The 25,660-nt window shown below is 57.4% G+C and overlaps 1 protein-coding gene and 1 long non-coding RNA gene across 10 annotated transcripts in view; one reads left to right on the top strand and one right to left on the bottom strand.

The window, feature by feature from the left end:
• Positions 1-25,660, bottom strand: part of SLC37A1 (solute carrier family 37 member 1) — an 81,911-nt gene that overhangs the window by 23,844 nt on the left and 32,407 nt on the right. For all 8 annotated transcript variants that reach the window (XM_086676050.1, XM_086676048.1, XM_086676049.1 and 5 more), the window contains 7 exons: positions 18,003-18,135; positions 17,224-17,302; positions 13,848-13,983; positions 12,553-12,629; positions 11,342-11,508; positions 6,445-6,482; positions 4,664-4,744 (listed from right to left, as the gene is read on the bottom strand). In XM_086676050.1, coding sequence (XP_086532176.1) covers positions 4,664-4,744; positions 6,445-6,482; positions 11,342-11,508; positions 12,553-12,629; positions 13,848-13,983; positions 17,224-17,302; positions 18,003-18,135 — 711 coding nt within the window. The remainder of the gene's footprint in view (positions 1-4,663; positions 4,745-6,444; positions 6,483-11,341; positions 11,509-12,552; positions 12,630-13,847; positions 13,984-17,223; positions 17,303-18,002; positions 18,136-25,660) is intronic.
• LOC147577645 (uncharacterized) lies at positions 20,189-23,706 on the top strand. Of its 2 annotated transcripts, none has more exons than XR_015240489.1 (3): positions 20,189-20,687; positions 21,464-21,748; positions 23,603-23,706. It is a non-coding gene; the product is annotated as an uncharacterized LOC147577645 (long non-coding RNA). The 2 variants fall into 2 exon arrangements; XR_015240488.1 differs by lacking the exon at positions 23,603-23,706 and adding an exon at positions 23,452-23,539.

Genomic DNA, 25,660 nt, shown 5'->3' with positions numbered 1-25,660 from the left:
TGTGGGGCTCGAACTCACGGACCGTGAGATCATGACCTGAGCCGAAGTCGGACAGACACTTAATCGACTGAGCCGCCCAGGTACCCCAAAACTGCTTCTTTGAATAAAAGATGTAAAACACTTGTTAACGAATGGAATGAAGACCCTAAATTAGAAAATGTATGAAAAAATTTTATAGGAGAAAATAAAGATTTTCAGATGAGTTCATACCTATGTGTAGCTGTCGATACAGTTACTATACTCTCTTAATAAGATACTATATGTAAAATTTTAACTCCAGTATCACGAACACAGTGTGGTATCAGTTTCAGGTGTACAATGTGGTAACTCAACACTCCCACACGACACTCGGTGCTCATCACAGTAAGTGTCCTCGTCAATCCCCATCACCGGTTTCCCCCATCCCCCCACCCCCATCCACCTCCCCTCTGGTGACCATCAGTTTGTTCTCTATAGTTAAGAGTGTTTCTTGGGGTGCCTGGGTGGCTCAGTCAGTTAAGCATCTGACTCTTTTTTTAATTTTATTTTTGAGAGAGAGAGAGAGAGAGAGAGAATGAATCATGACCCGAGCTGAAATCAAGAGGCAGATGCTTAGCTGACTGAGCTACCCAGGCACCCTAAGCATCTGACTATTGATCTCATGGTCGTGAGTTCAAGCTCCACCCTGGGTTCCACACGGGGCTCCATGCCGGGTGTGGAGCCCATTTAAAAATTTAAAAAAAGTCCATTTTTTGGTTTGTCTTTGTTTTTTTCCCTTTGTTCATTTGTCTTGTTTCTTAAATTCTACATACAGGTGAAATCCTATGGTATCCGTCTTTCTCTGACTGACTTCTTTCTCTTGGTATAATACTCTCTAGCTCCACCCACATCATTGCAAATGGCAAGATTTCATCCTCTTCTATGGCTGAGTAACATTCCGTTGTATATAATACACCGCATCTTCTTTATCCATTCTTCAGTTCATGGACACTTAGGCTGCGTCCATGTCTTGGCTGTTGTAAATAATGCTGCTATAAACATAGGGGTGCATGTATCCTTCTGAATTAGTGTTTTTGTATTTTTTGGGGAAATGCCCAGTAGTGTGATCGCGGAGTCACAGGGTAGGTAGTTCTACTCTTAACTTTTTGAGGAAGCGCCATAACGCTGTTCCAGAGCGGCTGCACCAGTCTGCATTCCCACCAACAGTGCACGAAGGTTCCTTTTTCTCCACCTTGGCCAGCGCCTGTTGTTTCTTGTGTTGATTTCAGCGGTTCTGACAGGTGTGAGGTGATACCACGTTGTGGGTTTGATTTGCCTTTCCTCCATGATAAGTGATGTTGAGCATCTGTTCGTGTGTCTGTTAGCCGTCTGGATGTCTTCTTTATGTCTGTTCGTATCTTCTGCCCATTTTTTAATTGGATTATTTTTTAGGTGTTAAGCTGTATAAGTTCTTTATATATTTTAGATACTAGTCCTCTCTCAGGTATGTCATTTGCAAATATCTTCTCCCATTCGGTAGGTTGCCTTTTGGTTTTGTCGGTTTCCTTTGCTGTGCAGAAGCTTTTTCTTGATGAAGTCCCAATGGTTTATTTTCACTTATGTTTCCCTTGCCTCCGGAGACACAGCTACAAAGGAGTTGCTGTGGCCAACGTTAGGGACATTACCGCCTGTGTTCTCTTCTAGCATTTTTATCGTTTCAGGTCTAGGCCAGGTGTTTTGTAAACACGAAAACAGACTCACCAGTGGATGAGATTCAGCCAGATAAAGATAAAACATAGAGGGAACAGACCCTGCTCAGCCAAGAGGAGAAGAGCGCCTCTAACTCAGAGCAGGAATTGTACACAGAAACCCGCCTGGTCACAGCCCTTCCTGGTTCCGTAAAGCGTGTCTGGATTGCCCGCTGGGCTGGAGAAAAGTCTCGGATCCAGCCCCTCAGCTCTTTATCTAAGCAAGCTTGGTCTTTGTTGGGAAGGGCCTCCTGCCCACACCCACTCATCTTTAGGTACAGCCTGGGGGCTCCTACCTACCAAATTCCAGTGCTTGGCAGTGTCTGGAGGAGACAGAGGGAAAAAGGGAAGTCCTGGTGGGTTTTGTAAGACAAATCAGGGGGTGGGGCACCTGAGTGGTTCGGTCCCTTGAGCGTCTGACTCTTGATTTTGGCTCAGGTTTTAATTCCAGGGTTGTGGGATCGAGGCCCAAGTGGGGCCCCTCACTGAGCATGAAAGCCTGCTCGAAAGTCTCTCTCTCTCTGCTCTTCCCCTGCTTGTGCTTGCTCTCTCTCTCTCTCAATGTAAAAAACAGAAACAAAAACAAAAAGACCCCACAACAAACAGGGGAGGAAATCTGCCTCCTCCTTATAGAGCCAGAGACCCACCGGGCGGACCGGACATGGGAAGCTGGGCACCAAGAGCCCCAGGGGATCTGACGGCACCAGCAGGGGCAGAGCTTCCTCAGCCAAGGCAGCCCGCTCCTAGGCTCAGGACTCGGAGGGCAAAAGGGCTCCATGCGATGAACACAGACGCGCGCACACGGCGGGCGGAGGGGAAGCGTGCAATGCTGCCCCGACGGAAACCCAAGCCCACGGCATGCCCTGTGCTGCCCGCAGCCACACGGAGGAAGGTCTCCCCCAGAGAGCGTGGATTCCCACCGGTGCGCCACGTGGAATCACCTTTGGCATTAAAACGCCCACTCAGCGCTAAGCGTTGGCTGAGCCCCAGACAGCCAGAAAGACCCTCAGAGAAGCCTAGGATGACGGTGATGTGGGCCTCTGAGGGTGACAAATTCCCACCAGCCAGCCACAAGCCGAGCATCACAAAGAACCCCATGGAAGAGGGTCCACCTGGCTCGTGATGCCTGAGCCTCTCCCTCTTTGTTCGAACTCGCCTCCCCACGCGCCCCTGGCTTCACGTCTTTTCTCGCCAAGTTGCTAAGAATCACGCGTGGCCCAGACGCCACGGTGATGAAGGTGATGAGGGGGTGGGCGCTGCTCAACTCTGGGCCCCGCGGATCCGAGCTCGGTCCCTCCGGGAGAGGGGACAACAGGGTGTCCTGCCAAACTGGAGGGACATCCTGCCTGGTGACCCAAGAGCCCCCCCCCTCCCCACTTCAGTGGGTGCCGCGTAAGGGACATGGGACCAAAATCTGCCCGGTCACGGGCACATCAAGGCCAGCCTGCGGTGTGGCCGGGCCTGAAAAGACCCGCCAGGGCCTCTAAACATGCCACTGTCTCTCTGGTGACATGGTGGTCAACGGAAGGCAAGAGGGAAGTTACGCTCAGAAGACGTGGTTAGCCGTACCGGGTGGCACGCTGCCAGAACACGCGGCCTGGGGGTCTTGCCTCAGAGGAAAAGGTGAGTCTTCAGTAACAGCCAGAGGGGAGTCACAGCCACTTGGACATCGATTAACATCTGGTGGTGTGGACCGACTATATGTGTTCCTCCCAAATTCCCATGTGGGACCCCAAGCCCCGAGTGGTGGGCAGAGAGGTCACGATGGGGTCAGCGCCTTGTGAGAAGAGGCCCCGGGAGCCCGCGTCTCTCCCTGTGCTCTGTCTCTGAGCATCCAGGGAGAAGGCAGGCGTCTGCGAGACCCCAGACCTGCCGGTGCCTTGATCCTGGACTTCCAGCCTCCAGAAACAAACGTTTGAAATGCGAGGGAAAAACGCGCGTCGTTTAAGCCACCCAGTCTGCGGTATTCTTGTTCCGGCGGCCCGAACTAACACACCCAATTGTTGACATGCACACTCAGCTGAGAGTAGAGAGTTTACAGGACTCCGGCGGCATTTCCCCCAACTCCGAGAACCAAGACGTGCGAGACGTCATTTTTCCCTTTCAGTTACTTCAGCCACCACAAATAAACTTCCTTAGGCAGTAAAGAAAAAAAAAGAAGCCCACGTGGAGCATGTATCCTTCTAGCTGTCTGATTGAAAAAGCAAACAGCTTGTTATTTCAATGACTAAAACGAATCCAAAATGCCCCTGTGGCTCAGTGTGGTCAGTGAAGCGGAGCCATACGAGAAAGTTCTTGGCAGTATCCTGGAGGGAGGAGGCCCACCGGCTGCATCGAGGCTTCCCTTCTGAGGAGGACCAGGCGGGCAGCTGAGCACTCGGTGCCTCAGTTTCCTCCTCTGTAACACGGGAGTGGCAGTGCAGAGGGCTAGGAGATGATTTTACGTTATCTCTTGGGCCCACCTCACTCGCCAGCCCTCCCTGTGTGGCCCCTGAACCTCCTAGCCCAGGTCCGCTCAGGCCCGCCCCCCTTCACGGCTCTGTCCACGCCCCCTGCTTAGGGATGGCTCCCCACACGAGGCCTGAACCAGCGCCCGCTCACCCGTCTCGGTGGGCTCTGTGCCTGGCATTTAGCTGCTGCAGGAAACTGCTGGTTTCCCCTCTGTCCCCCACCCGCCCCCCCAGAACTTGAGTCCACGGGAGCAGCGGGGACAGTGTGACTGCCGCTCAGGGCGTGGCCTGACGCGGAGCACGCCTGGGACACTGAACGCTGAGCACAGCTGTTGAATGAGGGCATCGCTTCCAAATTTGATTACAGACTTAAAGTAAGTCCAGCCTGCTGCCCAAAGAAATCGCGCAGGGGCAGGCTCAGGTCTCGTGCAGGAAACGCGAGGCCCAAGTCTGTCACCGAGGCAGGGCTCGGATTTCCGCAAGGCGGCGGGGGCTCGTTCGACTCACCAGGGGCTTGTTCTCGTCGTCCGCGAAGACTTGCTTCTGCAGCCTGAATCTGTGTGCGCTGTTCTCGTGGCCCCTCGAATGCTGGGTCAGAAGAGCAGAGCGTTACAGCGATTCCCGAACGGACGGCGGCGACCGCAGTGGCCACCCCAGAGCAAGGGGCACCGTGCAACACGTCCCAGGACAGGCGCCGGGGGGAGCGAGACACACGACTAAGATAAAGCAACAGGTAATCGGGGGCTCTGGACCCTCAGACAAAAGACGTGGAAAGAAGATCTTTCTTGATGAATAAGCCAAGACTGAGGGATAAGGAAACGTAAAAATGCTGATTACGGCAACCTAATCGTCCTTACTGGCTTTGACAGTTTTCAGTGACGGATGGAAAGGCCTGTAGAAACGATACAGGGCAGTGTCCTTCTCTAACGAGTGTGGAACAGAGGCCCTGCCGGGGTCAGCAGCGCGATTCAGGGCAGGGCGTTTTCACGGACACTAGTCACTGCACAACCAAAACCCGATCCTTACGAGCTTTGAAACGGAAATTCATGCTCGCGGCAGGAAAATGGCTTTTAAAATGTTTTACAGTATCAACTATGGGTTTTTTTTTTAATGTGTTAACCTTCCCGAAGGTCGTGATTTTCAAAATCGGGTTTGTTTTCATTCAATAAGGCATCAGAACCCCTCTTTTCAGATTGTGCTTAAAGGCTCCAAGTAATTAACAAGAGGGAGTCTCTGGCTCCGTCTCTTGCACTGCGGCGGGCGCTGGTCCGGGAGCAGTGGGCCTTGGCCGTGAGCGAGAGGAGCTCCTGCCTGCGCGGTCACCTCCCACTGGGGAGACCAGCGGCAAGGAGTAAACGAGATGTACTGGGTAAAGCCGGGTAGAGTAGGAGGCGGTTAATCAAGTCAGTGATGTGCCCTGACTTCCCAGGCAAAGCGTGAAACATGGGTTTGGGAGGAGCAAGGGCTCAGTGTTTGAGGAAACTGATGAGCAGTGGCTCAGAGGGGAGAGGACGGTGCCAGGGGCCAGCCTGGTGGACGTGACGTCCCAGGAGCTGGCCTGCCCACAGGGGGGACAGTGGTTCCCCGACTGAGACGGGGACAGCCGGGGCCCGGCTGTTTATGGGGTGAGGTGGAGAGATTACTGGGTCGTGGCTCGTCTGAGACGCCTCTACGGGGGTGGCAGGCGGGCAGTGCCCTGTGTGACCGTGTTGCTCAGGGAGAGGCCCCGCTGGGACTCCACACCGGCGCACAGGGGGTGCTGAGGCAGGGCCCGAACGTATCTCCAGCGGTGAGAGCACAGAGGACGGGGGAAGGAAGAGGCTGGGGTGCTGACGCATCTGAGGCTGCAGGGACCCTGGCGGGCTGTTTCGATGGCCCAGCGTGGGCTGGAGGGAAGGCAGGAAACGTGCACGTGAAGTCAGCGAGGGTGGCCCGCGGGGACTGCTCCGTGGTCAGCGGGGAACTGGGCGTGAGGGCCACAGGGGCTCCGCCCGGGGAAGGGACACCACCTGCTGGGCGCGGCAGAGGAGCAGGGGCCCGGCCTCAGGTCAGCCTCTGGGGGGGGGACGTCGCGGCCCGGACTGCTCCAAACTTCTTGTCTGGGGGTCTGTCGCCACGGTCATGACTAGCCCTCTCCTGGCACTGCCAATACTTCGAGGGTGGGACCCTGTCCACACTTGGCTACCCACTGACACCACACAGACCAGCCAGACTGGCGGCGGTCGGCAGACACCTAGCCGACGGCACACGGTCCTGGCAGACGTGAGGAGTGGAGAGGGAGTCCTTACCGCCACCAGGGAGGAAGAGCAGGCGATGTCCTTGGGATCTGAAACACCAAACAGAGCAACGTGTGAACCCAGGTCTGACAGCTTCCACCGCAAGAAATGAGACTGCCACGAGCCATCTGATACTTGACCAGACGGAAGGGAAAGACGGCTGCCCGGCGGGGTGAGGCTGCAGCTGGTCAACCCGCCAGGCCGCCCCACGCCCCCTCTTTCCGTCCCCGGGACCACGTGCTCCCCCAGTGCCCACAGCATGGCAGAGGGAGCCACCGGCAAAGGGAGACCGTCACACGTGTGAAAACGTGGGACATATAAAAATAAGCAGAGCACATGTGTGCTACGATGACAGGCCATGGAAAACGCACGTAAGGACAGGAATCAGAAGGAACTGTAGACGTGGGACAAGCCTCTTTGGAGCAGCTGGTCACTTTCAACATATGTGATGGGCTCGTTAACATTACGGAATGAATTACGAATAAGAGTTAGTGGGGACCAAACATCTATCGTGATACAGAGCAAAATGCCTTTTATCGAAACGCGAAGAAGGAAGGACAGGTGCAAAGCCACAGAGCCGACAGCCAGACTCACAGCCTCCAGGAGCTGGGGGGCGCGGACCCCCTGCTTCGGAAGCCAGACGGCCGCCCTAACGGGATACACAGGTCCCTTCGGAACGGCTTTGAAACCCAGATGGCCCCCAGGACCCCCTGCTTTGGAACCCAGACACTGCCTTAAACAGCCCGGCCCTTCCTCCTACCCAGAATCCGGGTCTTTTTGTGACTTTTGGTGACTTTCAACTTCCCACAGCTGAGTTCCCTCTGGGGACACGGGGGTGACAGCCACAGGGGGCCCCACCGGACTGAACACACATTCTGCTGGACCAGCAGCTCTTTCACGTCCGCCGTGCGTGGCCGCTTGGCACTGGCGGTCCCGGTAGCACACCTGAGATGTGCCGTCACTGCTTATAGAGATATCAGCAGTGCGCAAGTGGCTTTCCCCAGGGAGGCCCCTGTGAGGTCCCCAAGGGTCAGTCAGGGGTCGCCACTCCTCATGAGGCTCGGCCAGTCCCCACGATACGGCCTTCACTGTACGGGGCATCAGCACAAAGGACGCTCGGATGGGACATGCCAGAGAGCGGCTTCCCAGGCCGACCCAGAGGGGCCTGAGAACGGGGGACCGGGAGGGACCCCGGTCACGAGAAGGGTGGGGAGGGAGCAGAGAGAAACCAGCAAGGTGCACGTCGACTGGCCTCCCCTATGTTGAGGGCTCTGCCGGCAGCATCGCCCGTCCTGACAGCTGGCCGTCATCACCGTGCACACGGAGCCTCCCGGTCACGGGGACAGAACACGGTCCCCCCTCCCCCGGCAGAAAGGCCCCAGTTTTGTTCTGCTGTGGGGGAGGGCAAGCGGCCTCCTTTAGGCTGACGTGCCCTGCGTCCACGTGGACCCGGGCTGACGGGGGACACGCGAAGACGGGCCTCATGCACGAGAGCCTGGCCAGGGCCTGGGCGAGGAGGACGGGAAGGGTCTGAGCCTGCACGCCGGGTTCTCTCTGCTCACACCAGCTCATGCATGGCGCCTGGGGTCCCGGCACGAGGGAATGTCAGGGGACCACAGAAGCACCTCGTCCCACGAGGCCGGCTAGAGGCGCCACCTCCAGAGGAAAGTCAGCGGTCAGCACACGGCAGTGCCCGTCAGAGCCGCGTGCACAGAGGCCCCCCCGACCACGGCTGCGGGGAGACGGGGTGCGTGGCGGGGGCAGGGGGCTTCCCCAGACAGGGTGGCATAGAGTAGAGAGGCCCACTTGGGGGTCGGGGGGGCTGTACTGCGGGATGAGGTCCCCTGCCGACAGGTACGGATGGCAAGTCTGGCCCACGCGCCGGAGCGATGGGGTCACGAGCCCTGTCGACCTCCTCCTGGCTCCCGTCGGGGGGCCTCCTCGGGGGCTCCGACATCCCCGGCAGGAAAGAGAAGGGCCTGCGGGGACAGGGGGGCCGGAGGCAGGGCGAGGAGGGGTGGAGGCCGCCTCACGTGCGCGGCGAGGGCGGGAAGGGGGGCTGCGGTCAGGGGAGTGCGCGTCCCACGAGCAAAGCCAGTCTTTCACTTCACCGGGAGAAAGGGGCTCACGTAACGGAGCGACGGTGGCAGAGAAGACACCCATGTGTGGCGTCTCTCAGACGCTTTCTAAGAGAAGAGTTCCCACAGCCCCAGAGATAATCTCTCAAGTCTCTGGGTCCTAGGGAACCCCGGTTTGACAAACAGACTTAAGAAAAGCCTACACTCTCTGTTGCAGGAAAACGTCTCTCAAATGCATATTGTCTCTGTGACAGAAAATAGCATTTATGACAGAGTTTGGTTTTTTTAATTATCACCTAAATGACAAAAAAAACCTTTTGAACCGTATCCACGAGAACACATCCCAGGGACCTAAGGGGTCTGTGGCCAAAGTGCGAGAAAGTCTGAATGGGTGAGCAGGCACCTGTTACACCCCAACCTCACCGTCTACCGTGTGACCTGGGGCAGGGCACCCACGGCCCTGGAGGTCCACGCGACTATACCTGCAGCGAGCCTGGCACGGTGCCGGGGACACAGAAGGCACCTGCTGTACGGTGACACAGAATGGTGACACAAGAAGGGCCACTAATTACTCAGAGGGCCTGAAAGATGACTCAAGTCCAGGGCACAGAACAGGGTAAGCCTAGTCCGAAGGCAGTGCCGGGCGAGGTGGGGTGAGGGCGGGGACCAGGTGACTAATCTGGCTCTGGGGGCGGGGGGGGGGGGGCAGGTTCCCCGAGAAACCTGCCCCAGACCGTGAAGGGTGTGGGAGCAGGAGGGTGTGGGGGGGCTGGGAAGGAGGAGTGGGCAGACACCGCGGGTGGAGCAGTGGAGGGGAGGCACAGGGGCTCGGCCGAGGGCCCGTGTCGCCTGTGGCGAGGGCGCAAAACCGCCTGGACGGGGCCGGGGACACGGGCTCCGAGTCCAGGCCTCCGTCCCACAGCACCGCCCTGCCCAGGGTGCCTCAGGCCGCCCCCGTGGTCAGCACGTGGCCTTTCTCCTCAGGTCAAGGACGACCCAGGAGCAGGAGAACGAAGTGCAGGTCCGCGGGTGTGCGTCTGTCCCCGGGGATCTGTAAGCCTCCGGACAACTTCCTGGGCAGGGTCCCTGGCCTCACGGCTCGGCAGGGCCGGGAAAGCAGCTCGGGGGTCACCGCAGGCACCGGACGGAGAGGGGGTCCCCGACCAGGGCTGGTGGGAGGGCAGCTCCAGGAGAGCCCTGCGTGGACCCTCTCTGCCTTGTCCCGCCCCTCGGAAGACACAGGAGCGGTGGCTCCGTGGGAAGGGGGCTCTCGTTTTCCTACGGAGGACGAACCACAGCTTCCTTGTTCTTGGAAACCCTGTCCGGAGTGGGGGACGAGGCCCCGCCTGGGAAAACCGACCCGAACGGTGCTACGATCCCGGCCAGGCTGGCAGATTAATCGCTCCTGCCACACACCTCATTCCGTGTCACATTTCCTCTTTCCCCCTAAACCACCCTTCCTTGGTTGGGGAAGAGAAAAAAAAGGTGCCGTGGACACACCCGGGGGCCCCTGCGCACGAGCAAAGAGGACACGCATTGTTCTCCAGATGACTAATGCGTAAGGAACACTCTGGAGAGCCCCGGGACCGAGCTCCAGGTGCCAGGGAGCCAGCGTGGAGACAACAGGGGACACAGGGACCTTTCCCGGAACTCCGTGGTACCCAAGCTATGGCTGCCCGCCACAGGCTGGGTATGTGGGTGAGGTGGCTCTAAACCCCTGTCTGTCTCACGATTCACTGGTCCTGGCCACGTGGACGCGTTGCAAATAGTGTCCTCGGCCCCGGAGGAGGGGGAAGAGGGGGTGAGCCGCAGCCACCCCTCCCCGTGCCCGCCCGCGGTGCACCCCAGGCCTCAGCGGACCACGGCCTCGCTCTCACTGACAAGGCTGGCCTGGAGCCTCACACCCGCACAGCTGATGGTAGTCACTTTAAGACGGAAAGGTTACCTTTAGCAGCAAGAAACAAGAAGTGAGAAGCTGGGTCAAACAGACCTCAACGTCCCGGGTGACGAAGCCGGCAGCCCGAACTCAGAGCTGAAGTGACAATGAATGCCCAGCACGGAGGGCGTAGCCGGGCTCCTGAGGGTCCCTACCTGGGAGTCAACAGTGGGGAGCTGTGCTGCACCATATGATTTTGTTTTCCCTGAAGCCAAATCAAAGAAGTAAATGCCAAACGTGACCCCTCAGAACAGCTCGTGGGACGGGGACGCCTCGACACCCGACACTTTCGGCAGCTTCTCTCCCACTGGAGGTACTGCCAGGACTCCTTGTCCCTGCCGGATCTCTACTTTGAAAACTGATTTCAAATTCAATTAAGTCAGAGTGTGGTATTGAGTCTAGAATGGGGCAAAGAATTTGAGTTTCTGGTAGAACACTCTTCACCTGATTAGGACATCCGGTCTTGGGTTGTGCAATGACTTGGTGACATTGTCTAAGGTAGATCTTATCAGAAGACAGACAAGCCGGCGAGGTACCAGTCTGCGTCGGCAAGACAGGTGAGCAGGTGCGGCCACGCGGGCTGGGCGCTGCACCCCGGCAGGTGAGCAGCGTGGCAGGCCTCGGGCAGACGTGACGTTGCCGGCACCGGGCCAGCCACGCGCACCTTGCGCCGCGGGGCAGGAGGGCAGGTTGGGATGGGAGGAATCTCAACATCAGTTACTCCAGAAATCAGGAGACGACAGAAAACCCAGCCAGACCTGAAGACAGAAGGCTACCTGGCAAGGGGAGAGCCAGGGCGACCGCGGGCCCACGAGGGGCCAACACAGCCCGTTCTCTTAACAACTCGCCCCGCGAGGCCCTCCCGGGGCGCCATCTCCAAGGCCGGGGTACTTACGTTCGATGAGAAAGAGAAAGCACACAATCCCCATCGCTGCCACAATGGCCCCGGGCACGATGAAGGACAGGCCCCAGCACGTGGACACCCAGTAGCCGGCAATCAAGGACCCCAAAATGTTGCCCACGGACGTGTGGGAGTTCCAGACCCCCATAATCAAACCTCGCCTGCAACACAACAAAACACAAGACGGCCAATGATGTCGAGAAGCTTCAGTGGACCAGCAGGTGGAGGACAGACGGTGCCTACGACGGGTGCGAGGAAACATCGAAATCAACGGGCAGCGTGGATGCCACTCCCGCAAGGTTGTCTGGCGGGACACACGTCAGGCCGTGGCACTGCACGTCCCTCTCAGAGCTTTGTTATTCTGTGCTTACAAAGAGGAAAGAAGCCTTTCCCTGACCTTCTTGGAAGGCCCCACATTTACATTTGTGCCTCCGTAACTGAAATACAATCATCTGGGGCACCCGGGGGGCTCAGTCGGTTGAGCGTCTGACTCTGGATTCGGCTCAGGTCGTGATCCCACGGCTCAGGAGTTGGAGCCCCACATCCGGCTCTGGGCTGACGGCTTGGAGCCTGCTTGGGATTCTCCCTCTCACCCTCTCTCTGCCTCTCCCCCACTCATGCTGTCTCTGTCTCTCAAAACTAAAAATAAACTTTAAAAACAAATACAATCGTTTGAGGAGATACCCCATTAGCAAAAGCTCACGTCGAGGACCCCACCGGCTGAAGGATCGAACCCGGGCTCACGGCGGTGGGTTCTGGCCCTGCTTCCCTGCTTTCCCCGTGGCTCCCAGCGCTGTGTGCTCTCGGGCCTGGCCACGCCGTGCACCATGCAGAAATCACAGACCGTGGGCCCATCGCCAAACACTAAGTGCAGCTCAGGACCTGTCACCCTTCCAGGTGCCTTCCTGTCTTGGGACGATATACTTATTGCTTCACAAGACCTGGGGCCGGGCCCTAAGCTCCGTGTTTTCTGCCAGGCTCGCGGGTGACCAGCTGCGCAGAACGACACGCTCCCGCAGCCCGCGACAGGGACAAAGGCCCACCTGAATCTCAGAACCCCAGAGTGTCAATCATCTTTGAGAGAGCAGGCTAGCAAAAGCGGCTTTTTCCGCAGCGGATCTAAAGAATGACTAAAAATGATGTGGTCTGGTTTGCGTCAGAATCTTAAAAAACAAATGGTGCTGAAAGCGGGTGCCTTTTCTCACCTTCCTTTTCCGAACCAGTTGCCGAGGCAGGTGACGACGCTGGGCCAGCCGGTGGTCTGCACCAGTCCGTTGATGATCTGTGACAGGGGCAAAGGAGGGCTGACGGCAGGTGGGAAAGCACACGCGGCCGTCTTCAGGCCAGGCTCACAGGCGCTCGCTTCCCCGGTTCTTTGCAAGTTTGGGTGCACAGCGGGGACTCCCACAGCAGCAAGGCAGCAAAACCCTCCTTGATGGGAGCCTCAACAGCCACGGATATGTTTTCAGCTACACACACACACACACACACACACACACGTGCATGGAAATCATAGATAAGTGCTTTCACTTCTGTGGCCTGAGCCTCTGAGAGGAGAACGAGCTGGACGCAGAGCTCAGGGAAGCGTTTCTCCACGTTTCAACAGCGCCCGGGCTGACGCTCTCAGAAGGTTCAAGAAGTGCGAGCAGGTCTGCTTTAGTCTCCGGGGCATCCGGGGTCAAGGGCACGACAGGAGCTGCCCTCCTTTGCCCCCTACAACGTTCCTGGGCCTGTCCGGCTTGCCTTCCCTCTAGGAACAAGCTGGGACTCTGGGAAGCTTTTTTCCTTCCTTCTAGTTTTTTATTTTACTATAAAGTGTGAATCGCTGTTGTCATTAAAACAGCCAAACTTGTTCAAGTCCAACGGCAACATTTGAAAAGCAAATTCCGGACAGTTGGCTTTGATGATTTGATGACACCCTCAGGCTCTGGAGAGCCTCAGAGGCTGGGCACGAGTATTTCTGTCATTTCTCACTTGTGGTCGATGTTCACCCAGGGCGGGGCAGGGCGGGGGCAGTGGCACACCAGGACAGATGGGCCGGCAGGAAGGGCAGAGCCCACGGCCTGGCTCTACTCCCCTTGGAGCACGGTGAGGCTCTCTCCTCTCCGCCCTGCTGACCGCCCACAACGCCAACCTCCCGCCAGCAGCTCCAGAGTGCTCCCTTCCTCCCACCCCTGCCACCCTGTGTCCCTCCATCGAGACAGGTCAAATGGGCCACAGGACACGAAATCTCCCACACTCGGGCGGCAGGGCTCCCAGGCTCCCTGCCTCAGTGCCCAGTGGGGGGCTCGGAGGGGGAGGATTTAAGAGGCAGGTCCCAGGACTAAGGGAGGCCTCACAGCTACTGCAAGGACAGAACTTCCTGTGCCAGCACCGACCCCAACGGCAGACAGGACCCCGTGCACCCCCACCCCCAGGCAGCCTTCTCTCGTGGCAGAAAGGCCCAGTCCGATTCATCACGGAAACCCCATCCATGGGGAGCCGCGGACCCAGACCTCACCTGAGTTACCACGTAGAAGCCGAAACTGTGGATGTTGTAGAAATACCCTAATCCAAACAGGGCGGTAAAAGCACCACTGGCCAGCATCCCAGAAGTCAGGTAATACCGAATGGGCAGGCGTTCCCCTATTATGCCACTGAGGACGGAGAAGAAAGAAGCGAACATGAGAAAACAAACACACCCACAACGTGAAGGGTCCGGATCTTTCCGGATGTTTTCACGCTGTTCTCTGAGCTTTCAGAACTCCGATGCGCTAAGTTTCCAGGAAGATTTCATCACAGCTGTCTCCGGTGGAGCACTTATTAACCAGAAATTGGCAATTGGCAACATCTCTTAGGACTTTATTTCTAGTAAAAGCCACTAACCATCAAGTAATAAACCTCAAACACTATGACTTGCCTGTGATGGTTGCCAATTAAAACAACCAAAATCTCGTCCTGCTAGTTAAACGTGTTTTTCTGTAAACAGCATCCAGTAACTGTGCATAGTGTTCAAACATCTGGAAGGGCAGATGTAGGCGTGTCATGAAAGGGATCAGTTGTGGCCTCGGTTAGTCGCTCGCCCCCGAGCTGTCACCGAGTCCCCTGCGTTAACACGCCGGGCTGGAGGGGCTCTGCCAGCTGCCTTCCTGCTGACCTGCTGACCTGTGACCTGGTTTGAAGACAGACAGACTGGAGCGTGAGGTCAGGGACAGGGGGTGACATGCTCCTTTCCACCGGCAAGGTGGCTCAAAATGAGCAGCTGGCTGGACAGCTCCTTCCCAGAGCCGTCTGGTGCTCCGGTGGGGTCGCTGTGGGTGAAGGGCCCGGGGCAGGGTGGCCTCTCACCGCCTTAGGGGAAGGGCCACCAAGGAGCAACGTGACAGTGTCACTTGTTCAGTGCACAAAACCCAGAATAATCCCAGGTAACTGGGAGGCTTATGCAGCCATGAGAAACCACGGGTCACATTTTCTTCCACGTGGCCGTTAAGGGATCCGGATAAACAAGAAACTTAATGGAGAGTGACCCCTACCTGCCCGTGAACAATGCTCTGGGAACCATCTCCACGATTCTGTCTTTCATCTCAAGAACCAATACACTAGAAAACCTGTCCTTCTGGAGTCCCCAAATAAAGCCAATCTACCTAACACCACACCGGTGACTGAGGCAAATGACTAAGGCAGAGGAAGTAACTTAAAATTAGAAACAGGGGTGCCTGAGTGGCTCAGTCTGTTGAGTGTCAGACTTCAGCTCAGGTCAGTGATCTCACAGTTTGTGGGTTTGAGCCCCGCGTCGGGCTCTGTGCTGACAGCTCGGAGCCTGGAGCCTGCTTCAATTCTGTGTCTCCCTCTCTCTCTGTCCCTCGCCTGCTCACGCTCTGTCTCTCTCTCTCTCTCTCTCGAAAATAAATCAACATAAAAAAATAAAAAAAAAAATTAGAAACAACATTCAGGTCAGATTTTAAGCTGGGGAGAAACCGGTCACAAACTCAAGAGCGTTCTAGAGCTAAGCAAGTTCTCTGCTTCAACCCGCTGGCTTCAGAGGAGAGAAGACGTGTCTCAGAGGGGCTGGCTGACCTGCCTGGGCATCACAGGACAGAGCTAGTGCCGTCAGCCAGGGCTGACACATGTTCTCCAGTCTTGCTATATGACACTGGGCCCAAATTTAGTCTCTGCTTCCAAGTCGCTAAAGAAAAGGCCTAAGGGAACGGACACCATTCCACCTGACATCCGATTCATACCGGGAACCAAAGGCCAGGGCGCACCTGCTAGGAAGGTCTGGGCTGATGTAGGTGCCCCCGTATGCGGTTCACGCGACATACAAACGATCCATTTCCTGAGCCACGTGTCACAGTGTCACTAAAGGGCCATCCAAAGAAGCAGTGTATGCCTTTGTTACAGCCACGAGTCTACTCTGGATTCTACACGAGGCAGAATTTTGTTAATAAACCCTCATTGGCGAGTTTCATGACACGTTATCTTTGCTGATACATAAGCAACAGTAAGACCCTCTTATTTAAAGCCTTCTTAACCTCAACCCTCTTGACCCGTGGGGTCGGGTCACTCTTTGTGCCGTAGCATGCTCAGCGGCCCCGGTCTCTGCCCACTAGATGCCAAGCACCCCTTGTCCGGTTGTGACACCAACCTTGTTTCCAGATCCTGCTAAGTGTTGCCTAGGGGACAATATCATGCTAAGCTGAGAACTGCATTTAAATACCGTTTTCTACTAACTGGGAAAAACAGTCCAACCTTTGGGCTTTTTCTTTTTTTTTTTAATTTTTTTTAAGCTTTATTTATTTTTGAGAGAGAGGGAGAGAGACAGAGCATGAGCAGGGGAGGGGCACACACCACAGGCTTCCGTATCCAAACTTACACATTCATTCATTCAAACCCGTTCTGCAGGGCTATGCAAATGAAACACAGAGGGGCCGTCCACTCCACCAACAGAAAGTGCCTGACCGGGCACCACCCCCACCCTGCACTGGGGTGCAGGGGCAGGTCTGGATGATGCCACACTCTGGGTGGATATCACAGAGAAGCTAACCACTCACAGGTGTCCCCACGATGCTCAAAGCTCTGAAGATCACTGGGTCTCTGAACAAAAGCCCCTTGCGCTGAAGGCCTTTAGTCCCTATAATTTTTTTTTTTTAAACCCGGCTGGACTGACACGATACCAGTTTTTAATCAGCCAATCACAAATCCTGTTACCCACATAACACTTCCACCTTCCTGGGTCGATGCAGGACGGGGTGAGAATCACATGTGACCGACGCTGGGAACACTCCACGGGCCGGGCTCTGCTCTGCGCATTCCACACGGATTAGCTCATCCTCTCCTGCCATGATCCGGGGAGTTAACCACTGTTGTGCCCATTTCGCAGAGGGGAAACTGAGGCCCAAAGAGGGGCAGCACTGAGTCGGATTTATTCCCAGCTGCGTGTCTCTGGGGTCCGTGCCCCAACCACAGGGAGGACGGTGAGGTGCTGTTTGGGGCGAGCTGGGCAGCCAGGGGGACGTGCCCGGCACACGCCCTAAACTGCTGTGACTCTAGTGATCCGGGTCGTGTGAACAGATGGTGGCCCCAGGGACAGAGGAGAGGATCACTCTGCACACGATCCCCGGGAGCTACCAGCACCCTGTTCCCAGCGACCACCCCACGGCAGGGTTAACGGTGCCTCCGAAAGCCCGGGGCCCTGAGAGCCGTCCCCGGACGGCCCGCCCTGAGCAGCACAACATCCGGGGCGTCTACACGCACCGCTTGGCGGTCTCGTGTTGATCAGCCCTGCGGCACGCTTTACCCTCCCCTCTGAGAAGAGCCAGGGCGGTAAGCAGCCCGCAGACATGTCCTGCGGCGAACGGACGAGAACGACGAGCATCTTGAGAAGCAGGCAGACCCACCTCAGGTACATGCCGATGGCGTATGCGCACAGAAACGAGTAGTCCAGGGCCCCGAGCAGCTGCTGGTAGTTGTCCTGGTCTACACAGGGTGAAAATCAGCAGGAAACAGTGAGTATGGCCTACTTCCACCAAATACCAGTCTGTGTTCTGGGGCCGGGTGATAAAGTGCACATGCCTGCTGTCTACACTTGGGCAGCAGACGCAGGAGGAGAAAGGGACGGTTTTGAACACAGGAAATGTGGCAGGACATCCGGTTGGCTTCTGGACAAAGGGAAAGAAAGTTGCCACATTCTCAAATAATCACTAACTAGACGTCATCTGGATTAGAGAAAATCCCCACTGTGCATGGGGAGCAGGTGGTTTTTTTATTCATTTTGCCTCCCGAGTTAATCTGGCTTTTCTGCAGCAGCCCCGGGCCAGCCCCCGCCCCACACCTCTGGGGGCTCCCTCTCCTGTTCAGCACGGTCCCCGCTCGGCAAAGCCTGGCTCTCAGCCCCGACAGATGCAAAATACAAGTCCTCTTGAGCAGATTTCCCCAGAAAGAGGATCTCCCGGGCGTCAGCAGGTGCCGCGGGCACAGTAGCTGCGGGAGGAGGCGAGCGGGTGGCAGGACAGAGCTGTCCCCGGACAGGCAGTCACGTCCGGGAACACCGTTAGTGCCGCCCACATCGGTGAGGCTGCCTGTCGCTTTCAGGACTGGCTGTCTAGCCACGCGAGAGGCCGCAGGACGGCGCGCGTCAGGATCGGGATGCACCGGGGTGGACAGACGGAGAACTCACCAAACGGGGCCCAGCTGCAGTCAGTCTCGTTGTCTGGTGGCTGGTGGCGGGGGGTGTCACTGGCCCTCTGGCTCTGGCTGCTCAATTCGACGTCCCCCTCGTTCAGTGCGGCACAGTACCTGTGGAGCTCACCCTAGGACATCAGCAGAGACAGCGTGCTCAGGCCAGGTTCAGGGGCTCGCGGCATTGGAACAGCCATCCCCTCCTTTCGGTCTTCCCAGGGCAACCACGCTCTGGGGGAGCGAGGCCCCCGCCGGGGCGGTCTGTCTGCACGACCCACCGAATGCCTGCGGTGACCGGGGCTGCTCGGGCCTCTGCCGCTCCCAGCCCCGAACTCACACACAGCCAACACAGGCCTGTGACGGTCGGGCGGCAGAGACGACCACGCAGCTGAGAGCTGCCTGCTGCCAGCCCAGCACCGCCTGCCACACTGCAAACACGGCCTCATCGTGCCAGATTTACACCCGAGTAAATGCCCCGCAAAGCCGGAGAGCAAGGCACAGGTCCAAGCAAAGAGGAGGATGAACCTCCCATCAGAAGAAGCCTGACGCGAGGAGCGCAAAGGGCAGACTCGGTCAGTCACTGGAGGACAGAACCTAGCCCCAGGTGGCAGCGGTGACACTCACTCACCAGCAGGAGGGCCGCGAAGGGGGCGGGGCACACGGGGCCTGCAGTGGGAGCTGGAAGGGGCCAGACCCTAACCTGGGGATCGTTCGGGCTTGCGCATATTTGCCAGGCTAGACGCTTCAGATCTGCGGGTGTCACCATGTGCAAATCACGAGCCTCAGTAAGACAACAGGACAGCTGGGGCACAAGGCCACCGACCCACAAAGTTGTCCGCGGAGCCAGCACGCGGGCCAGGGGCAGAGGAGTGTAAGGCTCGGGAGCCCTCTGGCTGACAGGTGCAGGGGCCTAAGGAAGTCGCTCCCACCTGCCTCAGTGTGCCCGCCTGCAGACAGGGCTGGCCCCCCTCAGCCGCAGAACTTAGCGGGATTGGTGATGCTGTTCCAGGGCATGGATGCACCAGGGAGGGCCGGAGGAGTGGGCACCGGGGCTGTGTGCAGGGCACAGGGGACGCGGGGTGCTCCTTACAAGAGGACCTCCCCTTCCAGCAAAGGGCCCGTCTTGCTACGGGGAACCTCCACCTGTCTACCAGTCTGCCTTTCAGCCCCACAGTCCATGTCTCCCCTCCCCAGGCGCCCCTGCCGCCTGCTGTGCATTTTCTGGGTTTTTCTGCTCCCAGGGGCTCAGATGAAGTAATCCCCCAGGTGTGAGTGAGGGCAGAAAGGAGGCAACCACAAGGGCAGGGAGTGGCCCTTAGTGGGAGCAGGGCCCCAAGCGGCGTTCTTCACGGAGCCGCAGCGTGAAGGCAGGGGTCTGGGGTTCACGAGGAAAGCTGGCTCCAGAAAGAACAGCGGCCACATGTCCTGCCCACCGCCTCCTTCCCTGGCACCCGTCTCTTCCAGAGGGAGTCACCAAAGAGGCTCCTGCGAACGGCTGCCCTTGCCAGGGCTGTGGTCAGCCTGGGCTGGACGCCTCCTGGTTTTGCACGGACACACGCCACCGAGGCCTGGCAGGGCACATGGGACTCAGCCACTCTGTGGTCCCGTGGCTTGTCATCAGCACTGGGCGTTCTGCTAGCATTCAAACCTCGCCCTAAAAGTTCTCCACAGGCTCCGCTTTACAAACTCAGTCGAGTCTTTGCCAAGACAGCTTTCTTCTCACCCTCCCGGGGCCGGAGGCCGGCTGTGCTGGCCGGGATCTCGGAGTCCCCCTGCCCTGCACACAGCAGGCGGCCCTTCCCCATTCCCCCGGGTTCATACTTGGCTCCTCCTCTCCCCGCAGAAGTCACCCTTCCCTGGGCCAGACCCCGTGCCTCACCGCCCTCGCTGTCCATCCGTCGCCGAGAGAGCAGCAGGCAGGCCGGGCGCTGACCCGCCTGCCGAGACGGAACGAGGGAGGAGGTGGCTGTGGGCCACGGCTCCAAGCGGGGCTTCCACATCCCCTGGGACCAAGAAAGATGAGGAAGGATCCCTTCTTGTGCCATAAACAAGCAGAAAAGGGTTTCATCTTGGTTGTCCTGTGATGAGGGGGACTCTGAGCGGGGACTCTGGTGCCACGGGGCTGGCCTCCCGCTTCTCCCCTGGACTCTCAGAGGGCACAGCGACTTCCCCAAGGCAGGGGGCCCCCCACTCACTCCAGCCTCCGGCGGCTGCGCCGAGCCCTTCCCCAGCCCGCACCCTTCCCACCGGAACCGCGATCTCCACCCTCCGGGCGGCTGAAGGGCTGCAGGAGAGCCAGCAAAGACCTCACACTGGTCCCGAGGATGCTTGTTTCTGTCGCCACGTGCTGGCTGTCAGCCACCAGCTTTATTCCCACACCCGGTGTGTGAGGGAAAGTTAAGGATGAATTAGGCCAAGAGGATCTGATCAGAAAAACCCTCAGCAGGGGAACGGGTTCATACCCTGGTGTGACAGCGACGGGGGGCTAGTCCTTGGCCCTTGCCAATTTTTACGCGAATGTTTCCACAGGTAACAAAATTAATGGACGTGTGACACCAGGCGGTCATTAAAAGCCAAGCAATCAGGAGACTATGTGGCCTGGAGGCTCCAGGTACACGACCCTCCAGGTTATTTACCGCTGCCCACGTGCCACACGGCGGGACAGCAACAAAGTACACAGCAGGTGCCACGGGGATTGGAAGGTGGGGGCGGGGGCGGGAGGGGCTGGTGTCCGCAGGATGGGGGGACACGACAAGCAGCCACGAAAACAGCCGCGGGGCCACAAGGTGGGTGGGGGTGGGGAGGGGCAGGCAGGGGTGGGGTGCGGGTGCTCTCTGTCCCGTCTGCGGATGCATCTCCAGCCCTGGCCCCTCCCCCAGTGCCCCTACCAGTGGGCAACAAGAGGGAACCACGCAGGATCAGCGGGCAGCATGGCCTTTCCGAGGCACCGACGTTCTACACGCGCTCACACCCACACAGACTTAGGCACACGTATCTGTACGTGGACGCACATTTACGGAAGACTGTTGTTTAAGCCTCAACTTGAGCCACGAGCCTCATACACTCATTCATCCCAACTGTGGGGGGGGGGGGGCACCTCCTGGGTTCTCAGGCCTGCCAGGCCCCAGTGATGCTGCTGGTTCTGGGTGACTGAGCAGAAAACCAACCGGGCAGGGACCAGGGCGGGGACCAGGCCGGGGTCAGGAATTCAGGGCGGTGACGATGGGGACGGCAGGTCAGGGTGGGATGCCGGCCTTGTCAACGCCCCCAGGAGAGGGGTCGTGGTTGTGCCCCCTGTAGACGGCACAGTGAGAGCTTAGATTAGAGCACGGGTGCACGCGTGTACGTGTGAGTGCGGACGTAGTCCACATGCAGGGACACGTGTGGTCAGCTCTCTGTGGTCCACCAGGTGGCGTGGGCCCGTTCGCTTTAACTAGTCCTTTACATTCCTTTTATCAGGCTTTGGGTTAAAAGAACTTGCCAAGGCATTATCCAGAGGAAGTCCTAAAGGAGAAAGGAAAGTTCCGGTACCTGCGGCGGTCTGAATGCCTGTGTTCCCCCAAATCCCTGTGTTGAAACCTGCCCCCCGCCCCCGTGATGGAGCAGGAGCGGGGGCCTCTGTGAGGACGGCAGGTCCCCTACGTGAGGACACAGGGAGGCGGCCATCTGCAGGCCGGACCCCGCTGGCACCCCGATCTGGGACTTCCAGCCCCCAGGACTGAGAGCAGTACACGTCTGCTGCTGGTGAGCCACCCAGCCCACGGAACTTGCTAGAGCAGCGTGAGCGCGGGGACAGGCTGACCGCGGGAAGGGCGGCGGGCCCTGCGTGTGCTCAGCTGGTCTGCGGGAACCACTGGCACCACAGGACCGCGCCGCCAGCCCACGCCCGCTGCCACAGGGGCACGGAAAGGGGGCGGGGGGCTTTCTGCTCCTGTGCATCCTCTGGTTTTCAAAAACGGAACCATTCTATATAGATGTTAAGTACACCTTCCTCTCCCCTCTCAAAATAGCTCTAGAAATCTTCCCGTGTCACCTGGTCTGGCTCTGATTAATTATCGTTTTGTTTCTTAATACTTGTTTCTTTACTTTTTGAAGTTTATTTATTTAAGTAATCTCTACACCCCACGTGGGGCTCGAACTCACGACCCCAAGATGGAGAGCCGCACGCTCTTCTGACTGAGCCAGCCAGGCGTCCCTGTGATTCTTTTAAGTGGCTGCGTATATCAGCTTATGGACTGGCCATAATTTACTCAGACTTTCTTTCACCTGCTGACTGGGGTCACATAATATGTAGGATTTTTCCTTTTTCTTTTTGAAATTGCAAACAGTGCCACAGTAAAGACACATTTGCAGATTTTAAGTACGGCGGCGCTTTTGGTTAATGGGCAAGGGTCCCAGCGCGGCTGAAGGGTGCATATTCTATCTCGGAAGAGATACGGTTCACAAAATGGTCCCCAGAAGGCGGGAGCCCGGCGTCCCCATTGCCAGCGCCTGGCCGTCTCCCTGCCCTCGCTGCCGTGACGAGGGCAAGTGTTTAGACAGCGGGAGTGATGCGATCAGGGGCCACTTTCGCTCGCCTTCGTGACCGCTCTCGCCCGGCCACCGGGTGTCCGTGAACGACCCTGCCCGCTATCCCCTCTGGCCGGCCGCCTTCGGGCTTGCCAACTCCACACCTCTAAGATGGACATACTTTCGCTCTTGGAATTATACTTATTTTTCCCATTTAATTCTTTTTTTTTTTTTTTTTAACGTTTATTTATTTTTGAGACAGAGAGAGACAAAGCATGAACAGGGGAGGGTCAGAGAGAGGGAGACACAGAATCTGAAACAGGCTCCAGGCTCTCAGCTGTTGGCACAGAGCCCGACGCGGGGCTCGAACTCACGGACCGCAAGGTCATGACCTGAGCCGAAGCCGGACGCTTAACCGACTGAGCCACCCAGGCGCCCCCCCCCCATTTAATTCTTTAATGTACCCATCTATTTGTATAAGACAGAGACCCCACTTCATTCTTGTAGCCGAGTAGCCAGCTGTGCTCATGCCTTTTGCTAAATAAGCTACACTTTTCCCAGCACCTCCGTCGACCACGCCACGTTTCTAGTCTCTTCTACTGACCTCTTGGTCTACTCTCAGGCGTACCATAAAAACTTGATCATGGTGGCTTAATTTTTCCTTGGTCATTAATTCTTGCACATTTTTCCACATATATTCTAGGGAGACTTTGTTCAGTTAAAAAGACACTGCGGCAGGGCACCTGGGTGGCTCAGTCGGTTAAGCATCTGACTTTGGATCTGGGCTCGGGTCACGTCAGTTTGTGGGATCGAGCCCCACGTTGGGCTCTGCACTGACAGTGTGGAGCCTGCTTGGGATTCTCTCTCTTCCTCTCTCTCTCCCCCTCTTCTGATCGTGCTTTCTCTCTCTCTCTCTCTCTCTCTCTCTCTCAAAATAGATAAATGAACTTAAAAAAAACAAACGCTGCTGTGTTCTAATGAAGCCCGCACACCGGGACACTGGCCGCTCTACCCACGGCGTGCACCGTGGCCAGCTTTCCCGGCGGTCTTCTGTCTGCTGCTGAGGGTCTCACACCTTCCTTCCTACAGGCCCTGTGTGTGCAGGGAGGGCCGGATGCTCACACTCAAACCAGTGGGTGTCCCCATTCCCGCGGGGCACAGGGCTCCCTGCGGCTCCCCAGAGAAGCCCCCTGCCCTCAGGTATGCTCGGGCCCACGGGGGCGGTGCGTTGGGGAGAAAGAGCCCCCAGCGGCACCCAGTGCCTGGAGCAGGCCCCGCCAGTGCCCAGCCTCGTGGCCTGAGGCCGGGCTGGGACAGGGTGTGGGAAGGGGGAGGGCTGTGCCCCCGGCTCTCCATCACTGTCATCTTTGCTTTCTGTTCGCTCCACTAAAATCAGAGACAAATGAAATGCCTCAATGGTGATTAAAGGCGAGTCCAAACAGGGTAGTCTAAATCTGACATGACATATGTCCTGTCACTCTACAGATGAGAACCGTTCTACAGAACGAGAATGAGAACCTGTCACTCTACAGAATGAGAACCGTTCTACCTGGTGACCAATTCCAGGTAAGCAAATATACTTTAATTTTGTGTTGCTTATAAAGTGTTAGGAAATACAGGCTGCAGAGAATTCAAACTATTCCTTGTGTCCCCAGAATCATCCCTACTTCTCGTTTTATGCAGAAGAGGCCCAAGCACGTGAGCGCTTTGTCAGGTGTTATAAAGCTTAGGTCGCTGCAGGTAGTGGGCCAACCTTATCCACCTGAGAAGAAGAAACCTCAGCTCAGCCCATCGCAGGTGCTAAGCCTGAAAATCCGCGTGTGAAAGAAAAGCCGGGTGCGAGGCTGCGGACGTACTCAGGTACTCCACACCCTGCGGGCCCGCGGCACAGAGGTTGAGAGCAGAGACCCTGCGGAATTTGCTGGAGCTGCGCCACCCTGCACGAGGCGACTGGGCTCCCGAGCCCCCAGGCCTGCTGCGAGGACTGTCAAACGATGAACAGGGCACCCTGCCCTGCCACGGGGCTCAGCAGGCACCCTGACGGATGCAATACTCACATAGGAGTTGATGGGACACCGCCTCATCAGTAAGCCCCAAGCTCCCGGCGGGGAAGCTGGGAGGGTGCCCCACAACAATGCTACATCCCTTCCTGGCTGAACGGGTTTCACAAGGGGCCCCTTGTGATAGCGAATCGAATCCAAGTGTCCTGTCCCGCCAAGGAGGTCCTGTGGCGGCCGGCGCCCCCTCCTGTGTCCTCGCACGGAGCCTCTGCCCCCTAGGCGGGGCTTGCCAGTGAGAGCCCACCCTCCCTACTCTAGGCGTTCGCCCCCCACCCAAGGTCAATGCTGAACCCCCAGCAGCTCCTTCAGCCCCACGGCGCTCACCGGGACCCCTCCAATGGCCTCTTCCGTTCTTAGAACTTGCCTTTCCTTGAGCCGTATGTGCGCTTCCCTAACAAGGAAGACAAGGAGTGAGTGGTAGCATTGAAATGTGGTGGCGGGTCCTTGGTATGATTTTAGAGTCCCTGGTTGGGTGCATCACATCCCCCCGCAGTCATTCAAACTCGGTATATTGAAAGCTCCAGTGACGTGAAGGGCACGGAAGATTCCTGCTAACTGGGGGTCAAGGACGAACTGTAGGATCCTTTGAGTAGATGGATGCTGTTTAACTAACACCCACTGGGCGTTACTGGAGAGCAGGGAACACAAAACTGTCCACAGAACGATGGCCGTGTTCGGCATTCCCTGTCCCGCTGGCCTGAAGGCCTCTGGGCGGGAAGGGAGGAAGCGTGGCTACAAAGGTCAGAATCACGGTGCCCGATCTGCGTCCCTGCCCAGGACCAGAGGGTGAGAGGGCAGGCAATCGAGTTCTGACTAAGCGATCTTTGGCAACAAACAATTTCCTGTTCCTTCTACAACCAAGAGTCAAAAGCCTTGACAGTCTATAGGCAAAATGATGTCGTTCCTGTGAGGGTAAGAAAATTATCTCGCTCCTTCCCCAGTTTAAACTGACTATTACATAGGACTGTCTACTTGAATCTTCTCTTCTTGAAGTCTAGTTAAGTGCCCTGCTGAGCGTCACCTGGTGCTCACCCGTCACTCAAACAGAAGCTCGTGGCTCTAAGAATAGCGGGGCCACCACGGCCAG

Source organism: Puma concolor, chromosome C2 (assembly GCF_028749965.1).
Source record: "Puma concolor isolate L17-30 chromosome C2, mPumCon1.1.hap2, whole genome shotgun sequence".
NCBI classification, from domain to species: domain Eukaryota; kingdom Metazoa; phylum Chordata; class Mammalia; order Carnivora; family Felidae; genus Puma; species Puma concolor.
Note: the sequence above shows the minus strand (reverse complement) of the source record. Positions and strands in the feature narration are given on the sequence as shown.